This window comes from Phyllostomus hastatus, unplaced genomic scaffold (genome assembly GCF_019186645.2).
Source record: "Phyllostomus hastatus isolate PE091 unplaced genomic scaffold, TTU_PhHast_1.1 phas_contig_495, whole genome shotgun sequence".
NCBI classification, from domain to species: Eukaryota; Metazoa; Chordata; class Mammalia; order Chiroptera; family Phyllostomidae; genus Phyllostomus; species Phyllostomus hastatus.
In genome coordinates this window covers 4068945-4092904 of record NW_025333895.1, presented here as the reverse complement: position 1 = coordinate 4092904, position 23960 = coordinate 4068945, and the positions used below count along the sequence as shown (strand labels likewise).

The window sequence follows — 23960 nt, the reverse complement described above, 5'->3', positions numbered from 1 at the left end:
GGCTGATTCTTGTGTGTGCCGCCCTGACCAGGGATCGAACCCGCCAGCTTGGAGTATGGGGACGACCTCTAACCCAACAAGCTGCCCGGTCAGGGCCACACTGAAGTGTAAACATTGCACTTGTGCACATGAGGAAGCGGCTCCCCGGTGTCCCACCTCCTTCCCTGTGTTGCGGATGGGAATACCGAGGCCTGTGTTAGCCAGAGAACCAGGGCCCCGCCCGAGAGAATGAACAAAAATCACGGTGATTAACATTGGTTGAACGCATTCCTTTGAGCCATACATATTCCTCGAGCTTCTTCTAGGTGCCCGGCACGGTGCTGGGGCCTGGGCCTCCGCAACGAGTGAGACAAAGTGGAGGGGCCAGGTAGTGAGCACTCAGCAGGTGAGTGGCAGGTGATTGTCCCGGGTGGGGATCGAGACGGTGTGAGAAGGACACAGCGGGCGGAAGGAACAGCAGCGCGGAGGCCCTGCGGCAGGAGTGAGGCTGACGACAGGGCCCTCCCCGCCCCCATGTGGCCGGGGCAGACCATGTCAGGACGAGTGAGGGGGGCACCTTGAGGGGCTTGGTGAGGGTGCGGGCCGAGCACCACCAGGCCGCCCAGGGCCCTGTGGGCTGGGGAACGTATTGCCCCGTTTGTGCCTGCTTCTCTGGCATCACAATGGCGTTCTGCTCTCAGAAGGGAAGGGGCATTCTGGTGTGGACGATGGACGGACGACACAGTCCGCTGTCTGCAGGGCGAGGGGGGGGTTTCGATCTTGTTCCTCGGGGGACGCGAGGGCTGGGAGTGGCGCTGCGCCTGAGCTTCGCAGGTTTTCCCCTCCGCGGCCTGCGGTGGCGGAGAGGAAGCTGACCGTGGCGTGGGAGCGGGCCCGGGAGGAGGCCCCTGTGTGCTCTGGGAGGACGCGGAGGGCGGCCCGGGTCGGGCAGAGGTGACGTGTGGAGAGGAGTGGTCGGGGTCTGTGTGGACGGCAGACCTGCAGGATTTCCCGACGGACCGCGTGCGGAGCATGAGGGAGCAGGTGCAGGCGACCATAGGTTCTTGGCCAAACAAAGCAGCCAGAACGTTCCCCGACACGGGAAGTGGGAGTAGGGAGCTGGCGGGACCTGACAGCCCTGCTTCAGATAGGACAAGTTCAAGGTGACGTCAGACATCCAAGAGGAGAAGCCGAGGAGGAAGCTGTGTTTACGAGTCCGGAGTGGAAGGGACATCAGAGAGGGGGTGACACGGAAGGCCAGGGACTGGGGGAGCGACTCCCAGGGGCCCTCACGAGGAAGGACGATACTCGTTTAGCACCTGGGAAAATAGCCACCCTGGCCTCTGGCCCCTTCAGGCCCCACCCTGGCCCCCCTGGAGGCAGAGGGGGCCAGCTCCACAGCCAACTGTCACCAGCACCGGCACAGCTCAGTGGGTCATTGCACTGCAGGCGTGAGTGCAGGGCGGGGTGGAAGAGGCGGAGCCCCATCCTGGGGCCTCCACCTACTCGAGTCAGGGAGGGTGGAGGGAGGGCGCCAGGAGAGCCCCGTGTGCTCTGTTCTGCAGCAGGGTGAGGACCACGGTCCGGGAAGCAGGCCTCATGTTAAGCACGGAACATCCGTCAGCCTCCTGAGTCCTCACAGCAGCCCTTTGAGGCCGAGGCTGTTGGGTTCCCGTTATCAAGTAGGAAGCCCAGGCTCAGAGAGGTGACTTGCCCAGCCAGGGTCCCGCAGCTGGGGAGTGGAGCAGCAGCCAGGCCAGCAGATCCCAGTAGGGGCTCTCAGCTGCAGTGTCCCCTGTTGCCTCCAGGATGAGCCCTCCAAAGCCCTGAGGGCCAGGTGCTGGCATCGGGCAGGTGGGCAGAGACTGGCAGCTGGGGAGCAGCCAGCGCTGGGGACACTCACCTCTCTCCTTTCCTTCCAGGGCTGCCGGAGAGCTGGAGGCCGGCGGGGACTACGTGAAGGTGAGAACGGCTGGGCGGGGAGCATGGGGAGGGCTCCGAGCCCGTTCCGTTCCGTGAAGGGGGAAACCATTTCTGAGCCTTGTTAGGAGCCAGACCTCACTGTCTGCCCCCGGGGGGAGGAGAGGGTCGAGGGGTCAGGGCAGCACTTGGGGTCTGGTTTCACTCCCACATCGTCTTCCCATGCCTGCCACCATCCCCTCCTGGCGGAACACTCAGGACGCCCCAGGGCTTGTCGCCAGCAGACCCCACCCCCTGCCAGCCAGATGGTGCTCCAAGAGTGTCTGGATGCAAAGGCCACCGGCGCTCTGATCCCACCGCATCTCTGAGCCAGAGCTGGCGCTGGGAGGTGGGAGCAGGAAAGCATGACTCAATCCCCCATCACAGATAATGAGCACAGCTCACAGTTCCCACAAGCTTGATTTGTCCCGGGAGCTGAGAGCGTTGAAAACGCGGTTCTGAAATAAGGGTGACAGCAACAATGGTGCGATGTAACATTTTAGGCGCCTACTGTGTGCAGAGCCCTGTGCCGGCTGCGGGTACTGGGAGGGAGACCGCTTTGATCTTCTTGTGTGAATGAGGTCTTTGACCTCTTCCCTCACCTCTGGGCAGTGAAGGCCTTCCTGTGCCCACTTACGGGTGGGAAACCGAGGCCCAGAGAAGCATAATGACGTCCTCCCGGCCGCGCCGCGCAGCCACCACAGGGGGCTCTGGATTGCAATGCGAGTGTTCCTGACACCAAGGCCGTGGGCAGAGCCCTGGGCCTTCCACCCCCGGGAGCACCCATCCTGAGCTGCACCCCCTGCTGAGCACAGAACATACAGCAGAGGGCGAGGGCACCGGGCCCTGCGTTCCAAGGGCTCCTGGTCCGCGTGGGGACCAGGCAGATCCACCCAATGGTTCGGGCTTGTATCTTGTCATCCAGCCGGTCCTAATGTGAGTCCCAGGCCTGCTGCTTATTTGCCACATGAATGAGTGTGTGGGTGTGTTACTTCTCTGAGCCTCAATGTTCACCTATGTGAAATGGGTTAATAGCAGCCCCTCCAGCCCAAGGTTACCGGGGGCTCAACGAGTCTGTGCTCACTGAGTCCAGGGGGAGCTGGGCCTGCAGCAGAGTAGGCAGGCCTGGCTTCTGACCCTGGGGGCGTGTCATCACCTGAGCCAAGTTCTGTGTAAGCGACTAGTAGTGAGGCAGTATGGGAAGTTCTCAGATTTCTGTCCCCACCATCACCAAAAGAAGCCTCGTGTAAGAAATCATCGGAGCTCCCGAAGTTGCGGATGACTTTCAGCTCAGGAGCTGGGCAGAGGAGGGGGAGGTCAGGGACAGCTCCCTAGAGGAGGAGGCTTTGAATCCAAGCCATTGCCATTGACCGGGAACACTCACCAGCATCTTCTCCCCAAACGAAAAGCCGGAAAGCGGAGGAAGATGAGCAGAGATGGGCAGAAAAGTGGTCCAGGCGGAGGCAAGGGTGTGGGCAGGGTCAGCAGGCAAGCTGGGCGAGCCCAGGGGGTGCAGCCCAGGGCCTCGGCAAGGCGAGCAGGAGCTGCTCCTGGAACCGCGCCCTGGCCCCTCCTCCAGAGTTCCACACCACTGGAGGCAGAGGCCTTGGGGAGAATCAGCACCAAGGCCAGCTGGTAGAGCAGGGAGGGGACATATGTCAGCACCCCACAAGTCCCAGCTGCCTGGCAAGGTAGTGAGATCCCCATCACTGATGGTGGTGAGATCCCTGTGAGGATGATTAGCTTTGTGTTTTCCCTTAGTGTATGGAGCTAGACAATAATAATTGAAAATAGTATAAAAGAACCCTTGCAATGGGCGAGGACACGCCTGGTTGGGGGTGTTGCTCTCCTGTCGGTCAGGGGCCAAGTGGTTGTACCGTCCTCGGTTCACCCTGGCTTGTTGCCTGTGTTGGTGGCCAGAGTGGATTCATGCCTGGGGCGCATAAAAAAAATATGATGAAAGAAATGTACCTGCCCACTGACACGGACGAAACACCCCCCTTAAAGGGTGAAGCGAGAGGAATGTTAGTCTGAGCTTCAAGCCTTAGAAGAGGGTTGGGATCGTCAGTTTCCCAAAGCCCATTCCTGCCCCGAGGTTCCCAGCTTCCAGAACTCCAGGGTTCTCGGCCCACGAAGTGAATACTTTTATTCTAAGGCAAGAACTTCCAAAGCCCCAAGACTGTAAAACTCCCAGCTCCGTGCTCAGGGCATCAGATATATTGGCAGAAAACAATCCAATACACCTGCGGCCCAGAGAGGTAGGTGGGCCTCAGGTCACCTGCCTGGGGTCACCCAGCCTGTTGAAAGAATTTGCACCCCAGGCCTGACCGACGCAGGGCGAGCAGTGACTCCCCCTGCGTGGAGCGCTCGGTTCGAGGACAGAAAGCCCAGATTCTGACACTAAGTTTGAATGTAATCACGTGCATGGACTGAGCACTAACTTTAAGCCTGGCAATGTACATGCATCAGCTCAAGCAGTGCTCACTAGAGTTCTGTGCAGTCGGCACAGGCATGTTTGGTAGGTGCATGCATCTGGGCTCCTAGCGAAGGGGTGGGGGTTGGGGGTGGGGACTCGGCTCCCTGAGGCCGGGTGGGTGCCCTAACCATCCAGCCGTCCTGGACCTCAGCACCCCCCGAGGCTGTCGGTCCAACCTCCCGCGATTCTCTGCAGAATCCCTGATTCCAACTCAGAGACGAGAAATCCTGGGCTCTGGGAGATTTCCCGAGGCCACAAAGGGTTTGGTCAGGCACGTACAGCGATTTTTCCAGCGTCGGATAGGGTTTAATTCCAAGTCTCTGCCCGCTGCGGGTCACTGAGGGGTGCAGCCCGCGGGGGCAGAGGGACTCCCCTCGGCGGCCCGGGGTTCCCACCCCATCCCGCTATCCCTCGTGATGGCCCCCGTGGCAGGTCCCCCGCGTCACGTCCCCCTACTCCAGGCGGCCGGGGCGCGCAGGCTGGGGCGCAGAGCGGCTGCGGGGTGGGGGGCGAGGGGTGGGCGGAGGGAGGAACAATGGCCCCCTCCCCTCCCCTGGCCGGCTGGAGGGTGGGGTCTCCCCGCCCCGCCTCCCTGCTCCTCCCCCGACAAGGCGATGAGGTAATCGCGCCGCCGAGAGGCACGCTCAGCCGGTGCCCAGCCCGGTCGGTCCAGCGCCCCTGCCCCGCCGGCCGCCGCCCCCTGCACCGGCCCGGTCCCGGCTCCCCGGCCCCACCATGACCGAGCGCTGCAGCCTGTGGAGTGCCCTATCCGCCGCCGCCTGCTGCTTCTACCGCGGCTCCTTCGTGCAGGTGCAGGTGAGGGGGCGGCTTGGCCCCTGCCAGGCGCTCCGGGCTGGGACTCTCGGCCGCTCCGTCCCGGCCCGGGGAGCCGAAGTCCCGTGGCGCCGCTCAGGGTCGTGCCGGGCCGGGGCTGCGGGCTGAGGGAGGGGGCGGGGTCGCCCCGGCTTCACCTCTGGGAGCCTGACCCTTGGGGTGAGGGTCCAGCTGCCACTCCCGGGGCTCGGGACTGCGGGGGCTGCCATTCTGATTCTGCCTTCGCCGCAGGACGGAGCCGAGCCCAGGCGCCGGGTACCGGGAGACGGGGTCCCGCTGACCCTCCCGAGAGCACTCCGGTCCCGGCGGCTGACCTGGGCAGCCGGGCTCCCCATTGTATCGGGGCGCTGCGCTGGGATCAGAAGATGCCGTGAGGGGCGGGAAGCGGCGAGGTTGCTGCGGGTGCCCGGGGCAGGGGCCAGAGCGCCTGCCACGCTGGGTGGGCTGGGGCATGCTCCGGGCGGCGCAGGTCTCTCAGCTCCGCTGGCCGGGCAGCCGGACGACCCCGCGGCGGTGAAGGGGTTAAACGGAAGGAGGTGGAGGGGAGGACCCGGACCCCGCCTCTCTGCGGAGCATCATCTGTGCACGGCTGTGCTTGGGGCTGGGAGACCGGAGGAACTGCAAGGCCCTTACTGCCTGGTGGGCAGGGGGTTAGGACCCTGACCGTGGGTCTCGGCGCTTTTGCCTCCAGTGTCCCCGGGGGACGCCAGGCGCATCGCCTCTGCGCCCCGCTGGGCTCACTCACGCTCCGAGCCCGCCTGAATGACGGCCGCGGCGGAGCGCAGCATCCCTGCACCAGCCAATCAGGCGCACTCCGACTGGGAGGCGGTGAGATCATCTCTGGCCAATAGCAGGGCTCCGAGCGCACGGATGCTGCATTCGCGCCCCAGCCCTCCCCCTCCTGGGAGTTGAGGACCCCTGGGTCGAGGGTGAGGAGGAGGGCGAGGAGGAGGGCACAGGGATCCTAGGGTTCCCCACCTCCCGGTGGGTGGGAGCACCTAGTTGGTCCCCCCAGATTCTCCCAGACCACGGATTATGGCTGGAAAAGTGGAGCCCAGTCTCCCACCCCCACTTACAGATGGGGCTACCCAAGCCCAGACAGGGAAAGTGACGAACTCAAGGTCACACAGCGGCAGGCGGAGCCTCGGGCCAGGCTCCTTACCACACGACCCCCTCCCCTCCCGTTCTTTGCCCCATGTTCCCCCTGCTGCAGCTGTGGTGCTGGGGCAAATTCTCAGTTGCATGCTCTTTGTGGAGGACAAGGACCCCAGCAGGCGCGAGTCCCCCTCCCTCCTCAGGGTGTGGCGGGGTGTGAGGAGGACGCTGGGGGCCCTGAAGGACAGGCAAGCCCGTGGAGGAGTGCAGGTTTCAAGAGAGTTCAAATCTCGGCCTCCCTGGTCCTCCCCGCCCTCCCCGCTCACCACTTTCTCCCTGGGCAAAGCATGCGCAGAGTCTGCATGTCCCGCCCCCGCCTCCCCCAGCACCTACCTGTACACATCACCCACCTCACCATCTGTCCCTGGAGCCCAGCAGCCTCCCCAGAGCCGAAACATTCACGGGTGCCTCCCCGACGGCTCCTGCCCCAGCCTTGCCCACCTCAGAGAGGTCCCCGCTGTCCTCCCAGCACCGCTGCCTGGGGTTCCCTCTGACCCCTCCACCTTCTTCCCCCACACCTGAACCATGGCTCCCTAATAAAGGCCCTTTCACGAGTCCCATCCCCACGCCCCACCCTGCCCGGCCATGGCCTGGGAAACAGCAGACCTGCCCGGCAGCCCGACCCCTCAGACGCCTTCTGTGGCCTCCGGACCAAGGCCAGCTCCCGGGGCAGCCTCGAGCCCCTGCCACATCTGGCCCTGCTGCTCTGCCCCCAGGGCCCTGGCTCGGCCCCTCTCTTCCCAGAAGCTGTCCCCTGCCCAGGCTGCCTGCCTGCCTGTCCCCACCCAGGTGCTTTTGCTTAGCTCGTCCGGTCCTTTGGCCCTCAGTGGAAACATCCCCGCTTTGGGGACTCCCCTCTGACCGGACGAGCAGGGACGCTGCCCCCTGCTCCAGTGCTCTCCGTGCTCCCCTGAACGTGCAGAAACCCTGGAATGGCTTCCCGGTGTCTGCACGGCCCTCCCAGGGCACAGGCTGCCTGTCCTGATGGCCTTGGGACCTCGGCCCCTGGCACATGGGCCTGCCCCCGAGTGGGGGCTTAATCCGTGTTGAAACAATGGACTCAGAGATTCTATATGTCTCTGAAGCTGGGAATCAGGGAGCAGTGTAGGTTAAGGTAAACTGAGGCAGTGTGGGAGCAGAGGAGAGCTGCAGAATCAGGCTCAGAGACCTGTGGGAGGTATGAGGAGGCAGGGAGGGGACTGCAGTGCCCTTGAACCCTGGTGAGTAGGGGGCTCTGGGGAGAGATGGTCCCTGGGGCTGAAGCCAGGCCCTTGACTGCACTGCCCTCACCTGACCTGCAATCTGGCCAGTTCTGGGCTGGATCTGTCTGTCTTGGAGCAGTCATCTTCGGGGCTGGCGTTGGGGGAAGGGAGAGGAAGCGATGTCACATGTCCTCACGGTGACGAGGACATCTGTGGGCTAGTCACAGCACTCACTCAGGAGGACTGTCTCCTTTCATCCTCGCAACTCAGCGAGGCAGGTTTTTACCGTCATACCCATTTCACAGAGGGGAAAACGAGGCCCAGAGGACTCACACGCACAGCCAGGACCGGGCTGGGCTCTGCGGTGGGGATGCACATGACAGCTGGGGCCTCTCTCCCATTTCCCTCAGGCCTCCACCCCCCCCAGGCCACAGCGACCAGGGGACCAGGAATGTCCCCCCTTGGGCAGGTGAAGGGGGGAGTCCTGGGCCTTGTCTCCAGTGAGTGACCTTGGGCTTTCCTGCTGGGCTCCGGTTTTCCCGTCAGGCAAGGATTGCTTGAGGTAGCAAGGAGGAAAGAGCCTTGGGGATCCTAAAGGACACCACAGATGGCTGGGGGTGGGGGTGGGGGGCTCTGCCTCCCTGCTCACAGCTGCCTCCTGTGCCGTTCTGCTGCGCAATTCACCGTCCCAGCTCGTTTCCGCATCCGTTTTTATCCACGCCTTTGCCAGGGTGTCTGTGGCCCACCTCCCAGATTTACCCAGAGAACTCCTCCCCCCCCCCCAAGACCAGTCCTTGGTGCACAACGAGTGTTTCGTTATTGTCATCTCGTCCAGGACGCCTTCCTGAATCGCGCGGCCTCACCTAGACTTCGTCTTCCTTCCAAACCCGGCCGGCGCTTTGTCGCTGTCCAGCCCTGTGGTGCTGACCGCAGTCTGCTCCAGTGCTCGTGTGGCTTTTCCTCCCCCCTTAGACTAGGAGCGTCCATGAGGACGGGGCCTGGTTTATTTATTGCCTCACGTACTCACACCTGGCACGCAGTACGGGGCCTGCAGAAACAGGAGGCGCAGTCTGGTGGAGTTAATTGAGATGTCTTTACTTCTGCCAGGACAGGGACTTCAGGGCGAGGGCTTGCGGGCACCCGGACCTAAGGCTCCCCGGGGTCCCGGGAGGAAGGAGCTCCCCTGGTGTAGGACCGGGAGGGAGGGAGAAGTGGGGGCTTCTGGACTGGATGCCAATTCTTGACGTTTCCCACCCAGTTTTCCAAGGAGAAGTACATCTTGGATTCGTCGCCTGAGAAACTGCACAAGGAGCTGGAGGAAGAACTCAAACTCAGCAGCACGGACCTCCGCAGCCACGCCTGGTACCACGGCCGCATCCCCCGCGAGGTGAGTGGCCCCCCGAGCGGGGGCCGCGGCCCCCCCAGGCCTGGCCGGACCCCACCGGACTCTGCTCTCCCCGGCTGACCCTGCGCCGCCCGACCGTTCGCCCCGCAGGTCTCGGAGACCCTGGTGCAGCGCAACGGCGACTTCCTCATCCGAGACTCGCTCACCAGCCTGGGGGACTACGTGCTCACGTGCCGCTGGCGCAACCAGGCCTTGCACTTCAAGATCAACAAGGTGGTGGTGAAGGCGGGCGAGAGCTACACCCACATCCAGTACCTGTTCGAGCAGGAGAGCTTCGACCACGTGCCGGCCCTCGTGCGGTACCACGTGGGCAGCCGGAAGGCCGTGTCGGAGCAGAGTGGCGCCATCATCTACTGCCCCGTGAACCGCACCTTCCCGCTGCGCTACCTGGAGGCCTGCTATGGCCTGGGCCAGGGCGGCGGCAAGGCCGCCGGCCCCGCCAGCCCCTCGGGCCCCAAGGGCAGCCACATGAAGCGGCGCAGCATCACCATGACCGACGGGCTCACTGCCGACAAGGTCACCCGCAGCGATGGCTGCCCCACCAGGTAAGCAAGACCCCGATTCTACCACAGCCTCCCTATTTATCAAGGGGGGGCATCGGTCATGAGAGTGCTGGTGAGACAGGGGAGGCCTGGTCGCAGGGAACGGGGGTGAAATGATGGCCCGGGAGCCTCGGCGTGCAGGGCATGGGGGGAAGGTGGGGTGCTACTGTGACGCTACTCAGGGTTTGCAGGCACTGGGACCCAGGGGGCAGCCCAGCTCTGCTACGACCAGCTGTGCGCCCTTGGCCCTGCCACTGCTCCTCTGCCCCAACCCCGGGCTCCTTCCTACAAAGGGCCCTCACTCAGACAGCCCCCTGTGGCCCAGGGGGAACCCTGGGTGTGGCCCTGGGCAGGAGCCTGGTCTCTGCTGCCGGTGCCACCCTTCCCCATCCGCCCCACCAAAGCAGGCAGCAGAGTGGAGGGTTTCGTTGTGTGCAAACCCCCACATGGGGGGTGGAATGTTCTCAGCGACATCTGGATGAGATGCAGTGGCCTCTGGGGCTGGGTGAGACCAGCCCTGACCCCAGAAAAAGCCGCAGCAGCGAGTTATTCCTGAGCCCCCTGCCAGTGCACCTACCCTTGTGCTCAGTGCTCTCCCAGCCCTCCCCCGTCGGGTGCTGGCTCCTGTCCACACCCCCCGCTTATAGATGAGGAAATAGGCCTGGAGAGGAGAAACCACATGCCGGAGAGTGGTAAGACCAAGATACAAACCCAGGCCTGTGAATCTAAAGTCTGTGCCCCTAATTTCTACGGCTTCCCTGGCTGTTCGCGAAGAGACCAGCTGTTCTGTGCCACTAACATGTGGATAGGTCTCCTCTTCCTGGGCCCGGGCTGCACGCTGCCAGCCAAAGAACTGATGGCTGGATACCCTGCGGGCAGCAGCCACTTGGCCTGTGGTTTGGAACTGGCGATGATAATGGTGCCAGGATCCACAGGCCACGTGTGCCCAGGCGTCCAAGCACAGTGCGGGAGCCGTGTCGAGGGGCCAGATCAGCTGGCAGGACTCCTCAGCTTCCCTCCCTGCCTGCTAGCCTCCCTCCCCGGGCAGTTCTCCGCGCTGGGGGCAGGGGTCCCAGGACGGAGCGCAGCTGTGCGGGTCGTGGTCCGTGTGAGCCCTTCCTCCACTGGGCTTTAGTTTCTGTGCCTGTTCCTTGGGAGGCGGGACTTGGTAACCTCTAAGCCTTTTCTGCCCCTGAAGTTCAGCGGCTCTAGAACGGAAGCAGAGGTGGGGGTCCTCAGGCTGGCTGAGGACCCGGACCTCCGAGCTCTCTGCTCACGAAGTTGTCTGCTCTGCAGCACCTCACTGCCCCACCCCCGGGAATCCATCCGCAACTGTGCCCTCAGCATGGACCAGATCCCAGACCTCCACTCGCCCATGTCCCCCATCTCCGAGAGCCCCAGCTCCCCCGCCTACAGCACCGGTACGGCCTGCGGAGGGGATAGGGCAGGTGGGGGGGGGCGGTTCCCGGGGCAGTGACTTGTGCACGTGCTCTGGACGAGTTCTGGTAGTGTGTGTACCTATGTGTGCTTCCACCTCTTTTCTGAGAGCAAGGCCCTGCATGATTCACACTGAAAACCTGCTGGTGGGACTAGCAATGTTGACACGCAGACAGAGCCAGGGCTTGCTCATTGCGGTGATTTATTCATTCCCCATTGGGCACTGTGCATAAGGTGGTTTCCAGTGCCTTCCAGTAGTTTCCAGAACTCAGTGAAGCCAGCTGGAGGCTCACTGTGTTCCTGCACCGGGCTTCACCCCACGGCCCCCTGGCCCCGCTCCCACCAAGTGGGGGTGCATGTGGGGTGCTCCACGGGGCCCTGCATTGGCTGTGACTGAATGAGGCCCCGATTCCAAATGGCGGGCTCAGACCAAGCTAGCCCTGCTGTGCTTTTTGCATTTTGTCTTAAAGTAAATGAGTGGACTTTATGTTTTAGAGCAGTTTTAGGCTCCCAGAGAAATCAAGCAGAGGGTACAGATGCTACATTTTTTTTTTAATACCAAGAAAATTTCTGTTGTAGAAACAGGCCACTGGCTTATTTTTAAAAGAAAAAGAAAGAAAGAGTGTTCCCAACAGGCCAGCTTGCATACTGCCCATGTGATGGGCAGAGGCCATGAGACAGAGGAGCAGCCCGGGAGGGAGCTGTGCTGGGAACGTCGCTGTCCACGCAGCTCATCACAAACCCTCCCCCAAACACGGCCCTCGGCTCGGGCGTAAACGCGCACTTGCCTTCCAAGTGACACCCCTGAGTGGGAAGGCCAAAATCCCTTGCCAGAAACGATGGGTCGGACAATTTCTAAGCCATGTGGCTTCCTCAAGTCCTCAGGAGCCAGGTTTTGAGTGACAGCCCTCCCACCTGCTGGCGGGTGACCTCGGGCGGGTCAGTTCACCTCTCTGAGCCTCGGTTTCCTCATCTGTCGAAGGAGGATCGTGAAAGTACTCACTTCAGAGGATGTTGAGAAGGTTAAATGAACTAATGTGTGGAGAAGGATCTCACAGGCAATGAGAGCTCAGTCAACAACGCTTCTGATTTTCGATGATGCTTTCACGGCGGTTGACCAGTGTGTCTCCAGCATGTTGCCAGCTCCTGGCACGTGTGAACTCACTAAACCACCGTCACTCATTCACTGAGAAACAATTCCATGTGGCACAATGAACGCCAGCAAGTGCTTAGCTTCCCTGAATCGCGGGAAGCCCCTGTAGACAGTTCCATGGCTCCCCCAGGCTGCAGCAGCTCAGGGTGGGCGTGCGCAGACTCCTGGGGGCCGGCTCTGTCTGGGCATCGCTGCTCAGTTTGCTGGAGCCCTCGGGGCCTGGCCTGGGTGCAGGGAAGCAGGGACGCCATTCCTAGGGAGGATGGTTCCTTTGGGAAGGGGGTGGGGGCAACTTCACTGGGGGGTCGCCACGATAACTAGTCCTCTCCCTCTGTCTCCCTGCAGTGACCCGTGTTCATGCCGCTCCCGCAGCCACCTCAGCCACAGCGCTGCCCGCCTCCCCTGTCGCCCGCCGCTCCAGCGAACCTCAGCTGTGTCCTGGAAGTACCCCAAAGCCCCCCGGGGAGTTGGACAAGGGCCCTTATGCCAGCCCCTCCCACACCCTGTGCAAGGCCTCCCCGTCACCATCCCTCAGCAGCTACAGTGACCCGGACTCTGGCCACTACTGCCAGCTGCAGCCTCCCGTTCGCGGCAGCCGCGAGTGGGCAGCGGCTGAGGCCTCCAGCCGGCAGGCCAAGGGCTACGGCGAGAGGCTAAAGGAACTGTCAGAAAGCGGGGCTCCGGACGGGGACTGGGGCCGGGCCTTCACGCCCCCCGTGGTGGAAGCCGCCTCTTCCTTCAACCCGGCCACCTTCCAGTCCCTGCTGATCCCCAAGGATAACCGGCCACTGGAGGTGGGCCTGCTGCGCAAGGTCAAGGAGCTGCTGGCCGAGGTGGACGCCCGGACGCTGGCTTGGCATGTCACCAAGGTCGACTGCCTGGTAGGTGCTGGGTGCACGTGGGGACGGGGCAGCACCTCTGTGCCCTGGCGTTAGGACAGGGATCCGGGTGGTGAGGAGCCGGCCCCTCAGTTCCCCAAATACAGTCGGTGGGCCTGAGTTCTGGCTTAGTGGTCGTCCCTTACTTCCTGGTGCCTCTGGGCCGGTCACTTGATCTCTCTGGGCCTCCATTTTCTCCTTTCTAAAAAAGCAAACAACAACAAAACAAAACAAAACTCCACAAGACATTCTTGCTTGCTCCAGACACCAGTCTGGCGCTGGACACGGGCAGTCGTGCAACCCAGTGCCGGCTGACTGTTGGGGGCACTGTTTGAGTCTGGTGCAGATCAGGCCGGTCCCGGGACTGGGTGAGACCCAACTCCCCGCCCCCACACCCCCTGGTGGACAAACCGAGCAAAACTCATTACCTGGGCTCATACATGATGGAAGCCCAGGGTGTTGGCTTTGGATGAATCTTTGTCCGTCTGCGGCCCCGACTCTCTCTGCACCTCAGTTCCTCGCTCCGAGGCTTGGAGGGCACCGATTACTTGGCCGCGTGGGTCTCCAAGCTCGGGAAGCAAGGACAGAGAGTGCAGAGATGTGGTCCCGTGCAGAGCCCTGCGGTGTGAAGGGAGCGACCCGGGCTCGGAGACCCAGTGAGTGACACTGGACACGCCCTTTCACTCCTCGGGACTCAGGTCTACCTTCTGGAATAAGGTAGTCCCGGTCCTTAACCTCAGCTGAGTATGTAACACGTCAGACACCCCTGGACATTTTCCCACGGATCCCCCCACTTCACAGGTGAGGAAGATGGGGCTCATTCGCTCCATGTCAGAGAGTTAGCAATAGAGCTGGAATTCAAATCTGGCCTCTCAGCCAGGCCACCCCCCTAGATAAAGCTTTCTGACTCCCAGATGGCTTGGGCCAGCCAAGACAGGAAATTAATCAGCCCTCTGGGCGTCCTTGCAGGTTGCTAGGATACTGGGCGTTACCAAGGAGATGCAGACCCTAATGGGAGTCCGCTGGGGCATGGAGCTGCTCACCCTCCCCCACGGCCGGCAGCTACGACTAGACCTGCTAGAAAGGTGAGGAACATCCCGCCCCGCTACCCCCGCGCACTCTGTCCTTTTGCTTTGGCCAGTTGGCCAATCACAATCTCTCACCTGGCTCCCAGGGGCTCTGGCCACGCCCCCTATCCCACTGACCAATCGCAACTTGTCGTCATTAGCCCCGAGCAATTCTGGTTTTCTAAAGACAGTCCTTTAGGGACTCACCTTTACATCCTCTTGACCAATCACAGTCCACGAGTCTTGGCCCCGCCCATCAGCTTTCTCACCCTGGTAGCGGCCACTAATGTCATTGATCCTTTACAACTTCCCAGTTCGGTCTCTGCTCTCTACCCACTGGGCGCCCAGCCACAGGCAGTGGCAGGAGCCCCCCCCGCCACCCGGGGTCCTTGGTCCGCCCCCCTCACCTGGCCTCTCCGGCAGGTTCCACACCATGTCCATCATGCTGGCTGTGGACATCCTGGGCTGCACCGGCTCTGCGGAGGAGCGGGCAGCGCTTCTGCACAAAACCATCCAGCTGGCGGCTGAGCTTCGGGGGACCATGGGCAACATGTTCAGCTTCGCCGCGGTCATGGGCGCCCTGGATATGGCCCAGGTACGGAGGGGCCGGCGCAGAGGGGGTTCAGGTAGACTGCCTTAAAGGGCCCTGGGGTGTGGAAGAGGTGAGTTCTCTAGGGGCTGACCTGTTCCAAAACCAAGTCTTCTCTCTCCTCTGGGCCTCAGTTTCCCCACTGTGAAGTGAGTGAGGTGCATTATAGGAGTCTAAAGAATAAATACAAGACAACTCTCCCTGAGTGAGCACTTGCTGTATGTTGGGGTGCTAGTGCTGCACTAAGTACTTCACAAGTGCCGACTCCCCCACACATCTCACCAGGTGAAGGTCTTTATTGTCCCCATTTTGCTTACGGAGAAGTTGAGGCAGAGCAGGGATTGCCTAAGGCCACACAGTGAGAGGCTGAAAAAGCTGGGGTTTGAACCAGGTCCATCTCATTTCAGAGCCCGAACCTCATCACACCACACTTCCTCTCCTGTGCCTACTAAATAGTACCCGCAGGGTCCTCAAGGCAAGTGGTTCAGCTCCCAGCTCTGCCATCTGTGGAATGGCCTTGGGCAAGTCATTCCCTCCTCTGAGCCTTCGTTCCCTCATCTGTAAAATGGGTTGTTGCAAGGGCTCCCTGAGGATCTGTGAGAGGAAGTCAGTTGGCACGGCCCCGGTGCCTGAGCAGTGGCACCACATCTGGGCGTGCACGCAGCAGGGTGGCCTGTGGCCCCTCGCAGGCCCCTTCCCTGGCTGGTTGCTCACAACCGGTCTCCCCAGATTGCCCGGCTGGAGCAGACGTGGATGACCCTGCGGCAGCGACACACGGAGGGCGCCATCCTCTACGAGAAGAAGCTCAAGCCGTTTCTCAAGAGCCTGAACGAGGGCAAAGGTACCTCCCCCACGTTGCTGTGTGACCTTGTGCAGGTTTCAGCCCTCTCTGGGCTAGCAGAGACTTTCCCTGTGCAGCCAATGGGGAGAGCTCGGCTGAGCTCTGTACAAACTCTTCTTGCACTCGCTCTGCACCTGGCAACTGTGTGTGCTGGCCAGGTTCAGCCCCTGGGGCAGTGGATGTAGTTGGAGGAATCTAAAAGGAGAGGTCTCTCCGGGAGTTAGGAGCCCTGGGGACTGTCTGGGACCTCGGGCAGGCCACACCCTGCCCCTCCTGCATCTCAGTTTCTGGGAGCTCTGTGGGAAGTGGAGCCCTCGGGGTCTCTAAGAGCCTGCTGTCTCCCTCCCTGCAGAAGGCCCGCCGCTGAGCAACACCACGTTCCCGCACGTACTGCCACTCATCACGCTGCTGGAGTGTGACTCGGCCCCCGCGGAGGGCCCTGAGCCCTGGGGCAGCACGGAGCACGGCGTGGAGGTGGTGCTGGCCCACCTGGAGGCCGCCCGCATGGTGGCACACCACGGAGGCCTGTACCACACCAACGCCGAGGTCAAGATGCAGGGTGAGTCACGGGCCTTCCGCTTGCTCTCCCCTTCCCTCCAAATGCCCATTCCCATCTCTCTACCCCTCTTTCCTGCCCTGTCTCCCTGCCTCATGTTTCTCGGCCCTTTTCTTCCTCACTCACCAGTTCAACAAGCAGTTGTTAGTGGCAGGCACCAGGTGGACACACACGATTCAAAGAGCATCGTAGCTGTGTGTTTTAGCTTCTCCGAGCCTCAGTTTTCTCATCTGTGACGTGGGCGTCCTCACAGGCGGACTTCGCAAGGCTGTTTGCAAAGCGCCCGGCCTGGCGCCCCGGGGCTGACACAGACCTGCCCTGGCCTCCAGGGCGCTCAGTCTAGTCGAGAGGCAGAGCCTTCCTGTGCAGGGAGCAGAGAGAAAGTCGCTTCAGAGAAGCCATATTTTTTTTTCTGCTTTAGGCATTATTTAAGTCATAAAAGTTCAATGTAAACAAATTGGAAATTAAAGCTGAGTGAAAACAAGGTAAAAAAAAAAATCAAACCTGGCTGGTGTAGCTCAGTGGATTGAGCGCAGGCCTGTGACCCAAAGCATTGCTGGTTTTTGATTCCCAGTCAGGGCACATGCCTGGGTTGCGGGCCAGGTCCCCAGTAGGGGGCCACATGAGAGGCAACCACACATTGATGTTTCTCTCCCTCTCTTTCTCCCTCCCTTCCCCATCTCTCTACAATAAATAAATACAATCTTAAAAAAAAAATCACCCAGCCCTGGCTGGTGCGGCTCAGTGGATTGAATGCTAGTCTGTGAACCAAACAGTTGCTGGTTCGATTCCCAGTCAGGGCACATGCCTGAGTTGTGGGCCAGGTCCCCAGTTGAGGACATGCAAGAGGTAATCACACACTGATGTTTCTCTCCCTCTCTTTTTACCTCCCTTCCCCTCTCTCTAAAAATAAATAAATAAAATCTTTAAAAAATTTTTTTAAAAATCCCCCACAGTTACCCAGAAGTACCTGCTGCGAGCATTCTGATGTATGTCTTTCCTGACTTTTTTCTTCTTCAGAAAGAAAAAAAACATTTTTTTATTCACTTACAAAATGTGTATGTTTCTTAGGGAAGATTTTAGAACTTCCAGAAAAATACAAAAGAAAAAAGAAAAAAATTACCTAAGCCATCCTTCCAATTAACATCAATATTGTATCTTCTAGTCATTTTTAAATTAGATGTGGCAAATAGCAGGGCAAAGACGAGGAACTAACATGTGTGGCTGTATTTATCAGTAAACCTTGCTGAATCTCTGGCAGATCTGGGGGCGGTGTCCCCGAGTGGGGCCCAGAGGGGTGTGGTGGCTCTGGCGAGAGCCCCAGCCTCCCCAGCTGGACGGTGGCCCCCTAACCCCTGTGCCCCTCCCTGCAGGGTTCCAGGCCCGGCCCGAGCTCCTGGAGGTGTTCAGCACTGAGTTCCAGATGCGCCTGCTCTGGGGCAGCCAGGGCGCCAGCAGCAGCCAGGCCCGGCGCTACGAGAAGTTTGACAAGGTCCTCACCGCCCTGTCCCACAAACTGGAGCCTGCCGTCCGCTCCAGTGAGCTGTGACCCCCCCATGGACCCTTCCCCTCTGCAGCTGCGGGCAGCATCGGGGACAGAGGGGCACGGACCTTTCCCCAGAGCACCCCAGGGACACTGTGATCGGCCCAAGAATGTTCTGGGCTCAACGCCAGGATCTCCCTCGCGCCTCCAGGGCTCTGCATGGACCCTGGCCTCCGTCCCACCGGCTACACGCTCACCAAGCCTCCCTTCAGGAAGAACCGGAACCCCTGGTCCTCCCTCCGGCTTCTGCTCCCCCCACTTCCTGCTGAGGTGCCCTGTGTTGGAGCTGTGGGAGGCTCCTCACGCCTCCTCACTCTCTCCAGGCATCTGCTCCCCACCAACGTCAAGGCCTCCATCTGGCTGTAAATAAGTCTTTCTGTTCTGTAAATAGATGTACAGAAGCCATGGTCTTTCTTTCATATAATAAACTTTTATGAATCTTTCTTCTGTCTCTCAGGGGTCTTGGGATGGAAGAAGGCAGCTTTTCTTAGGTGAAAGAGGAAAGAATTCATTCAATAGATACCCATATTTTGCCGTGTATAATGTACTCCCATATATAATGCCCACCCATGTTTTTGTGCGCATTATACTCGGGGTTATTGTACCCACGTATAATGAGCATCCTTATTTTTCCCTCAAAAATTTGGGCAAGCCCTGGCTGATGTGGCTCTGGATTGAGCGCTGGCTGGTGAACCAAAGGGTCACTGGTTCGATTCCCAGTCAGGGCACATGCCTGGGGTATGGGCCAGGTCTCCAGTTGGGCACACACGAGAGGCAACCACATATTGATGTTTCTCTCCCATTCTTTCTCTCTCCCTTCCCCTCTTCTCTAAACATAAATAAAATCTTTAAAAATTTTTGGTCAAAAAAGTGCACATTATACATGGCAAAATATGGTATTTATTTAGCACCTGGGACATTCCAGATCATACTGGGAGCTAGAGTTACTGCCAATACTAAACACCTGTCCTGGAGGAGCTTACAGACAGTGGGGGAGATAAACAGCCAGTTCCCACCAGTGGGAGAAATGCTGACCTGCCCCCTTCTGACCCCATTCCCTGCCCCTGCGAAGCCACAGCAAAGGTTCCCACAAATGCACGACCAAGGATCCCAGGTGTTTGGGGTGGAAGGGCTTTTTGAAATCTGGGGTTCTACCTCCCGTCTGGAAACCGTGAGAACCGTGACCTGGTTCGGGGCAGCAGAATGCGGAAACCTGGAGCCCAGGCGTCCGGACCTGGAGTCTTCCTCTCTCCTCAGTAGTCGGAACTAATTTCTTTTCAGGCTTTGAAACGTGGCCCCAGAATTCGTGCAAGTGTGTTGAGTGGGGCAGGAGATCTTCGAAAAGGGATGTGAACACAGTTGTTTTTTTTTAAGATTTTATTTATTTTTAGAGAGGGAAGGGAGGGAGAGAGAGAGAGAGAGAAACATCAATGTGGGGTTTCTGGGGGTCATGGCCTGCAACCCAGGCATGTACCCTGACTGGGAATCGAGCCTGGGACATTTTGATTCGCAGCCCGCGCTCAATCCACTGAGCTACGCCAGCCAGGGTGAACACAGTTGTTTTGATTTCATAGGTGGGGGAGGTAGGCAATGCGAACCAACGACCAACACCAGGGCAAGCCAGGCTAGAAGTCCGGGGAGCCTGTTCACTGAATTCAGAACGTCTGGGTTTCTCTCCCTTTTAAATCCTCTGTGAGACGCTGGGTAACATAGTGCGATAGATCTTTGGTGGCAGTCAGACTTGCGTTCAGTTCTATTGTTTACTAGCTGAGTAACCTTGGATATGAGTGAGGCTTAACCCCTGGGGTTCCAATTTCCACCTCAGCAAAATGGGACATTAACAGAATCAGTCTCCTAGGGTTGCGTCACAGCATTTAGTGCACAGTAGTGCAAAAGGAACCAGTTTCACACATATGTATGTATGTCTGTCTCATATGTAATGGGTTGTCAACGATCATTTATTGATTATTTTGAGCCAAAACATTTTTATGTGCTTGTATTTCATTGGAATGCCACCATTTCTCTTTATGACAGATGCTGTTATCATGTAAGATTTGTAAGGCACCTAACGCTAATGGCGCACAGTAGGTGCTTGAAAGCTATTAGTAAGAGTTCTTAAAGAACAAAAAACATGAAAAAGGAGCTTTGCAAGGTGTGAAGGTGCCGCACAAGTTTTCACTACAATCGTTGTGGTAATAATAATTCTTTTTTTTTTTTGAGCTACTATGATGGTACCCTAGTTACTGTGGCCATGGAAACGCGGCCCGCCGTCCCGGGTTGGACAGGTCGCGGGCTCCCCCTGGAGGCTACCTTCCGGACCTGCAGCGGGACGACTGGGCGGGCCTTCGAGAGGGGCGAGAGGGGAGCCGGGAGCTGTAGGCCCAGGGAGGTGGCTGCCGCGGAGCGATGCACGCCGGGAGCTGTAGTTCTCAGGGGGCGGTGGGCCGCCCCAGACCCAGCTCGTCCGTCTCCTGGATGGCGGCTGAGACGCGTGGATGCCGGCCCTGGGGCTCGCTCCTCCTCGGGCTGCTCGGGCTGGTCTCGGCCGCGGCCGCCGCCTGGGACCTGACTTCACTGCGCTGCAACTTCGGCACCTTCTGCGAATGTGACTTCCAGCCCGACTTCCAGGGTGAGGAGCGAAAGGGAGGGGAGACCCGAGAGCCCACGGACTCCGGCGTTGCGCCGGGACCGGACCTGGAGGGTAGAACCGAAGGGCGGAACCCGCAGGCTTCCGGGCGGCCACGGCCGGAAGTGGGCCTGGCGCCGAGGGACATTTGACCGGCCGGGACGCGGGGCGAGGGTTTGGGGATGCCCGTTTGGGAGACAGGCCTTTGACAGCGGGGCCCTTGGGGAGGTTTAGGTCTCCGCAGTGGAAGAGGCGTCAGGAGAGAAGCCTGCTTTGGGGATGGACAGAGGGTTCTGGGGCAGACCCTGTTGACATTTCGCACCCACTTAGGGCTGAGCGCAATTCAGAAGGAGGCCTGGTGGGGGCGCTGCCGAATCAGGCCTGAGGGTGGCTTCTGCTGCCGGAGACTCCAAGGGCCCCCCGCTTGCTTCCCGCAGACATCTTGTGAAAACGTCCCAGACCAGCAGGGATCCCTAGACCAGATTCCAGATATTACTTCCCCCATGAACCTCTTCTGTGGCAGAGGCGTGTCCTCAGCGCTGACACTGTCCTTCTTGCGGCCCTAGGTCTGGAGTGTGACCTGGCCCAGCACCTGGCAGGCCAGCACTTGGCCAAGGCGCTGGTGGTGAAGGCACTGAAGGCCTTCGTGCGGGACCCGGCCCCCACTAAGCCGCTGGTCCTCTCCCTGCACGGCTGGACGGGCACTGGCAAGTCCTATGTCAGCTCCCTGCTGGCACACTACCTCTTCCGGGGCGGCCTCCGCAGCCCCTACGTGCACCACTTCTCCCCCGTCCTCCACTTCCCCCATCCCAGCCACTTGGAGCGCTACAAGGTAGGCTGGTCGCATCTGGCATCATTCTGCATCACGGGGGGGCCGTGCCCTAGGGAGTGTGAGTCCTAAGCCCAGAGAGGGGGGTTCACTTGCTCCAGGCCACACAGCCAGGTGGAGCCAGCCTTCAGGACGCACCTGGAGCAGAGCTTGGGATGTGGCGCCATTCTGCCTGGCGGCCGGGAGTTGGTTCTCACTTTCACTCCTGGGTGGTGGGGGAGCGAGACGGTGCCTGCCGCCAGGTTTGTTGTGGAAGATGTGGGATTGTGTAATCACAGGCCCTAATTATTGAGCGCTTAACCTTTGCCAGACGGTCTGCCCTGCCTTCTCTCTGTTAGCCCCAACTTGAGGCTCAGTAAGTACTTAGTAAATACTAGCTTTCACTACTACTACTGCTACTACTACTACTAGTATCGTAGTTATTGATGACAAGGTACGTCCCAGGCTGATCTGTTTCACCTGTCAAAACGGTGCCTGAGGAGGTTCAGGAGGGCAGGAAGGAGCCTTCCCCCTTTTGTGGGAAGCAGCAGGTGTCAGGAAGGAGTCCTGCAGGCGGGTGTGTCCCGCTGACTTGACGTTTGAAGGACTAGTCTCTGCCCCTCCCAGGGCCCCGGTTTTGCCACCAGTCCCATGAAGGGGTCAGTGCTCTCTGTGAGGCCCCGTCTTCCTGGGAGGGGCTTAGCTCTCGCCTCGGGAAGCAGTCGGGCAGGGAGAGAAGCTGCAGCCCCCGCAGACGCCCGCCGCTCTCCCGCAGAAGGACCTGAAGAGCTGGGTGCAGGGGAACCTCACCGTGTGCGGCCGCTCTCTCTTCCTCTTCGATGAGATGGACAAGCTGTCCCCGGGCCTGATGGAGGTCCTGCGACCTTTCCTGGGCTCCTCCTGGGTTGTGTACGGGACCAACTATCGGAAAGCCATCTTCATCTTCATCAGGTGGGGTGCCGCCGGGCAGCGGGCACAGTGATGGGGGCACTTAGGGGTCTCCGCTGTCCAGTCTTGGCCTGGCGCCCCACAGCCGCGTCCCACCCCCCGGGGCCCAGTCAGGCTGTCCCAAAGCCCTTCACCCTCTCGACAGTGACACTGCCATTCAAGGTGGTTGACTTCCCTTTGATAATCTCAAAGCCTATTCTGGGCTCAGTCTTTTTGGTCCTCACTGTGTCTTTGTGGACGCCCTGCTGGGGCAGGAACTCCTGTCCTGTGGACACAACAGGAACTCCCTCTGTTGTGTCCAGGAGGACACAGGCCTGGGAGAAACAGAACTAGGGCTCCAGTGCCACCACTAAGGGTCCTCGCCGTGCTTCCTCCAGCCAATGACTTCACCTCTCTGAGCCCCCATCTGCTCTCTGAGCAACAGGGCTGAACGAAACCCCTGTTCTCCCGGAGGCTGGGCGAGGGGAAGTCAGTGGAGGGACACGGACGTGTTCTGTAAAGTGCACAGCACCTGTAGGTGAACCTCCAGGGGTCACGGGTGTGGACACAGGCTCTGGAGAGGGGAAGTGCTTCTGCTGGCGTGTTTTCGGCGGGTTGGCTCCTGCCGGCACTGAGCTGGACCCCCAGGCTCGGGCTGTGTTAGGTGGCGTGTGGGAAGCAGGGCCAACTCCTGCCCCTCACTGCCTGAGTCTTGGCCCGGGTCCCTCCCCATGGTTTTAGCAACACCGGTGGCGAGCAGATCAACCAGGTGGTACTGGAGGCATGGCGCAGCCGCCGGGAGCGGGAGGACATCCGCCTGCAGGAGCTGGAGCCAGCCGTCTCCCGGGCTGTGCTGGACAACCCGCACCGTGAGTTCGGCTCAGGCCCCCCCACCCCCCCCAGGTGGCTTCAGCAGGCTGGGCCTCACATCCAGACCCGTGGGGCCGGAGTCGGATGCTCTGCCCGTTGACCCACCACTTCCCAGGCCGGGCTCTGGGGCTCCTGGCTGTCGCACGGCCTCCCTGAGCCCAGAAGGGGGCTGAGAGTCGAGAGCCTACACTGGCCTCCCGGGGACAGCAGCCCCGCTTCTGGGAAGCACAGCTCCTTTCCCCGCCATCCCTTTCTGCAGATGGCTTCTGGCGCTCGGGCATCATGGAAGAGCATCTCCTGGATGCCCTGGTGCCCTTCCTGCCGCTCCAGAGGCACCACGTGCGGCACTGCGTGCTCAACGAGCTGGAGCAGTTGGGCCTGGAGCCCAGGGAAGAGGCGGTCCAGGCCGTGCTGGACAGCACCACCTTCTTTCCTGAGGACGAGCAGCTCTTCTCCTCCACCGGCTGCAAGACTGTGGCTTCCCGGATTGCCTTCTTCCTCTGACTCCGCAGGCGGCGTGCTTGCCCTTCTCCACCTGGCCGGGCCACGCAGGGACGCCCCCCCGGGCGCCTCTGCCAGAGGGACCCTGGTCCTGGGCCTCCCGGACAGTGGGGCCCAGAGCACAAAGGAAAGATGAGAAGGGTCGGCCAGGCCAAGATGGAGGCCCAGGGAGGGCCCTGGCCTCTTAACTGGTCTGAGGACATCTTGGCCTTCGCTTCCTTCCCCAGGGGAGAAGTGCTGGTCACCCCAGCACCTCCACGAGCCTTGACCTTGCCCTCCAGCCTGAGCCTCCTTAAAATGTGAATTGTAACTCAGGGACTGTGGCTCCTGGCGGCTCCCTCCCTCCCCAGCCTTTACCTTGGACCGACCATGCCCGCCACCGCACCCCACCCCCCACGTCCCGGGATGGTAAAGCCAGGCTGAGACTTCTCAGTCTCCGAGAATGGAGGGGCCCAAGCTGCCACTTGAGCCTAGTTTTTAACGTTTTTAATTTTGTAAAAGAAGAGAACAAATAAACTTAGCCGTGGGACCAGAGTGATGTCGGTTGAGGTTTCTCACCGCTGAGTGCGGATGCGGTAGAATATTCCCCGTCTCCAGCAAGCAGCGGGGGGC

General features: G+C 60.3%; 2 protein-coding genes across 5 annotated transcripts in view; both read left to right on the top strand.

Moving 5' to 3' along the window:
- The window catches only part of SH2D3C (SH2 domain containing 3C), a 29453-nt gene extending 11394 nt beyond the window's left edge, over positions 1–18059 (top strand). For both annotated transcript variants that reach the window (XM_045846462.1, XM_045846463.1), the window contains 10 exons: positions 1902–1941; positions 8864–8992; positions 9101–9555; positions 10849–10973; positions 12488–13023; positions 13990–14105; positions 14511–14682; positions 15406–15517; positions 15870–16076; positions 17447–18059. In XM_045846462.1, coding sequence (XP_045702418.1) covers positions 1902–1941; positions 8864–8992; positions 9101–9555; positions 10849–10973; positions 12488–13023; positions 13990–14105; positions 14511–14682; positions 15406–15517; positions 15870–16076; positions 17447–17622 — 2068 coding nt within the window. In that variant the 3' untranslated portion in view covers positions 17623–18059. The remainder of the gene's footprint in view (positions 1–1901; positions 1942–8863; positions 8993–9100; positions 9556–10848; positions 10974–12487; positions 13024–13989; positions 14106–14510; positions 14683–15405; positions 15518–15869; positions 16077–17446) is intronic.
- Positions 18060–19977: 1918 nt separating this feature from the next.
- TOR2A (torsin family 2 member A) lies at positions 19978–23882 on the top strand. 3 transcript variants are annotated; one of them, XM_045846241.1, is made up of 5 exons: positions 19978–20245; positions 20809–21074; positions 21829–22001; positions 22719–22846; positions 23107–23882. In XM_045846241.1, exons 1-5 carry the CDS (start codon positions 20023–20025, stop codon positions 23349–23351), a joined length of 1035 nt encoding a protein of 344 aa, XP_045702197.1. In that variant the 5' UTR covers positions 19978–20022; the 3' UTR covers positions 23352–23882. The 3 variants fall into 3 exon arrangements, with proteins under 3 accessions (XP_045702197.1, XP_045702196.1, XP_045702198.1); XM_045846240.1 differs by having other exon boundaries at positions 21826–22001; XM_045846242.1 differs by lacking the exon at positions 22719–22846 and having other exon boundaries at positions 21826–22001.
- The last annotated feature ends 78 nt before the right edge of the window (positions 23883–23960 follow it).

What these genes read in the sequence shown, in the direction of transcription:
- TOR2A (XM_045846240.1), top strand. Translation starts at nt 20,023, where the DNA reads ATGCACGCCGGGAGCTGTAGTTCTCAGGGGGCGGTGGGCCGCCCCAGA. An exon ending in CTTCCAGCCCGACTTCCAGG is followed by an intron (nt 20,246 to 20,808) that starts GTGAGGAGCGAA and finishes TTGCGGCCCTAG; the next exon opens with GTCTGGAGTGTGACCTGGCC. An exon ending in GCCATCTTCATCTTCATCAG is followed by an intron (nt 22,002 to 22,718) that starts GTGGGGTGCCGC and finishes CCATGGTTTTAG; the next exon opens with CAACACCGGTGGCGAGCAGA.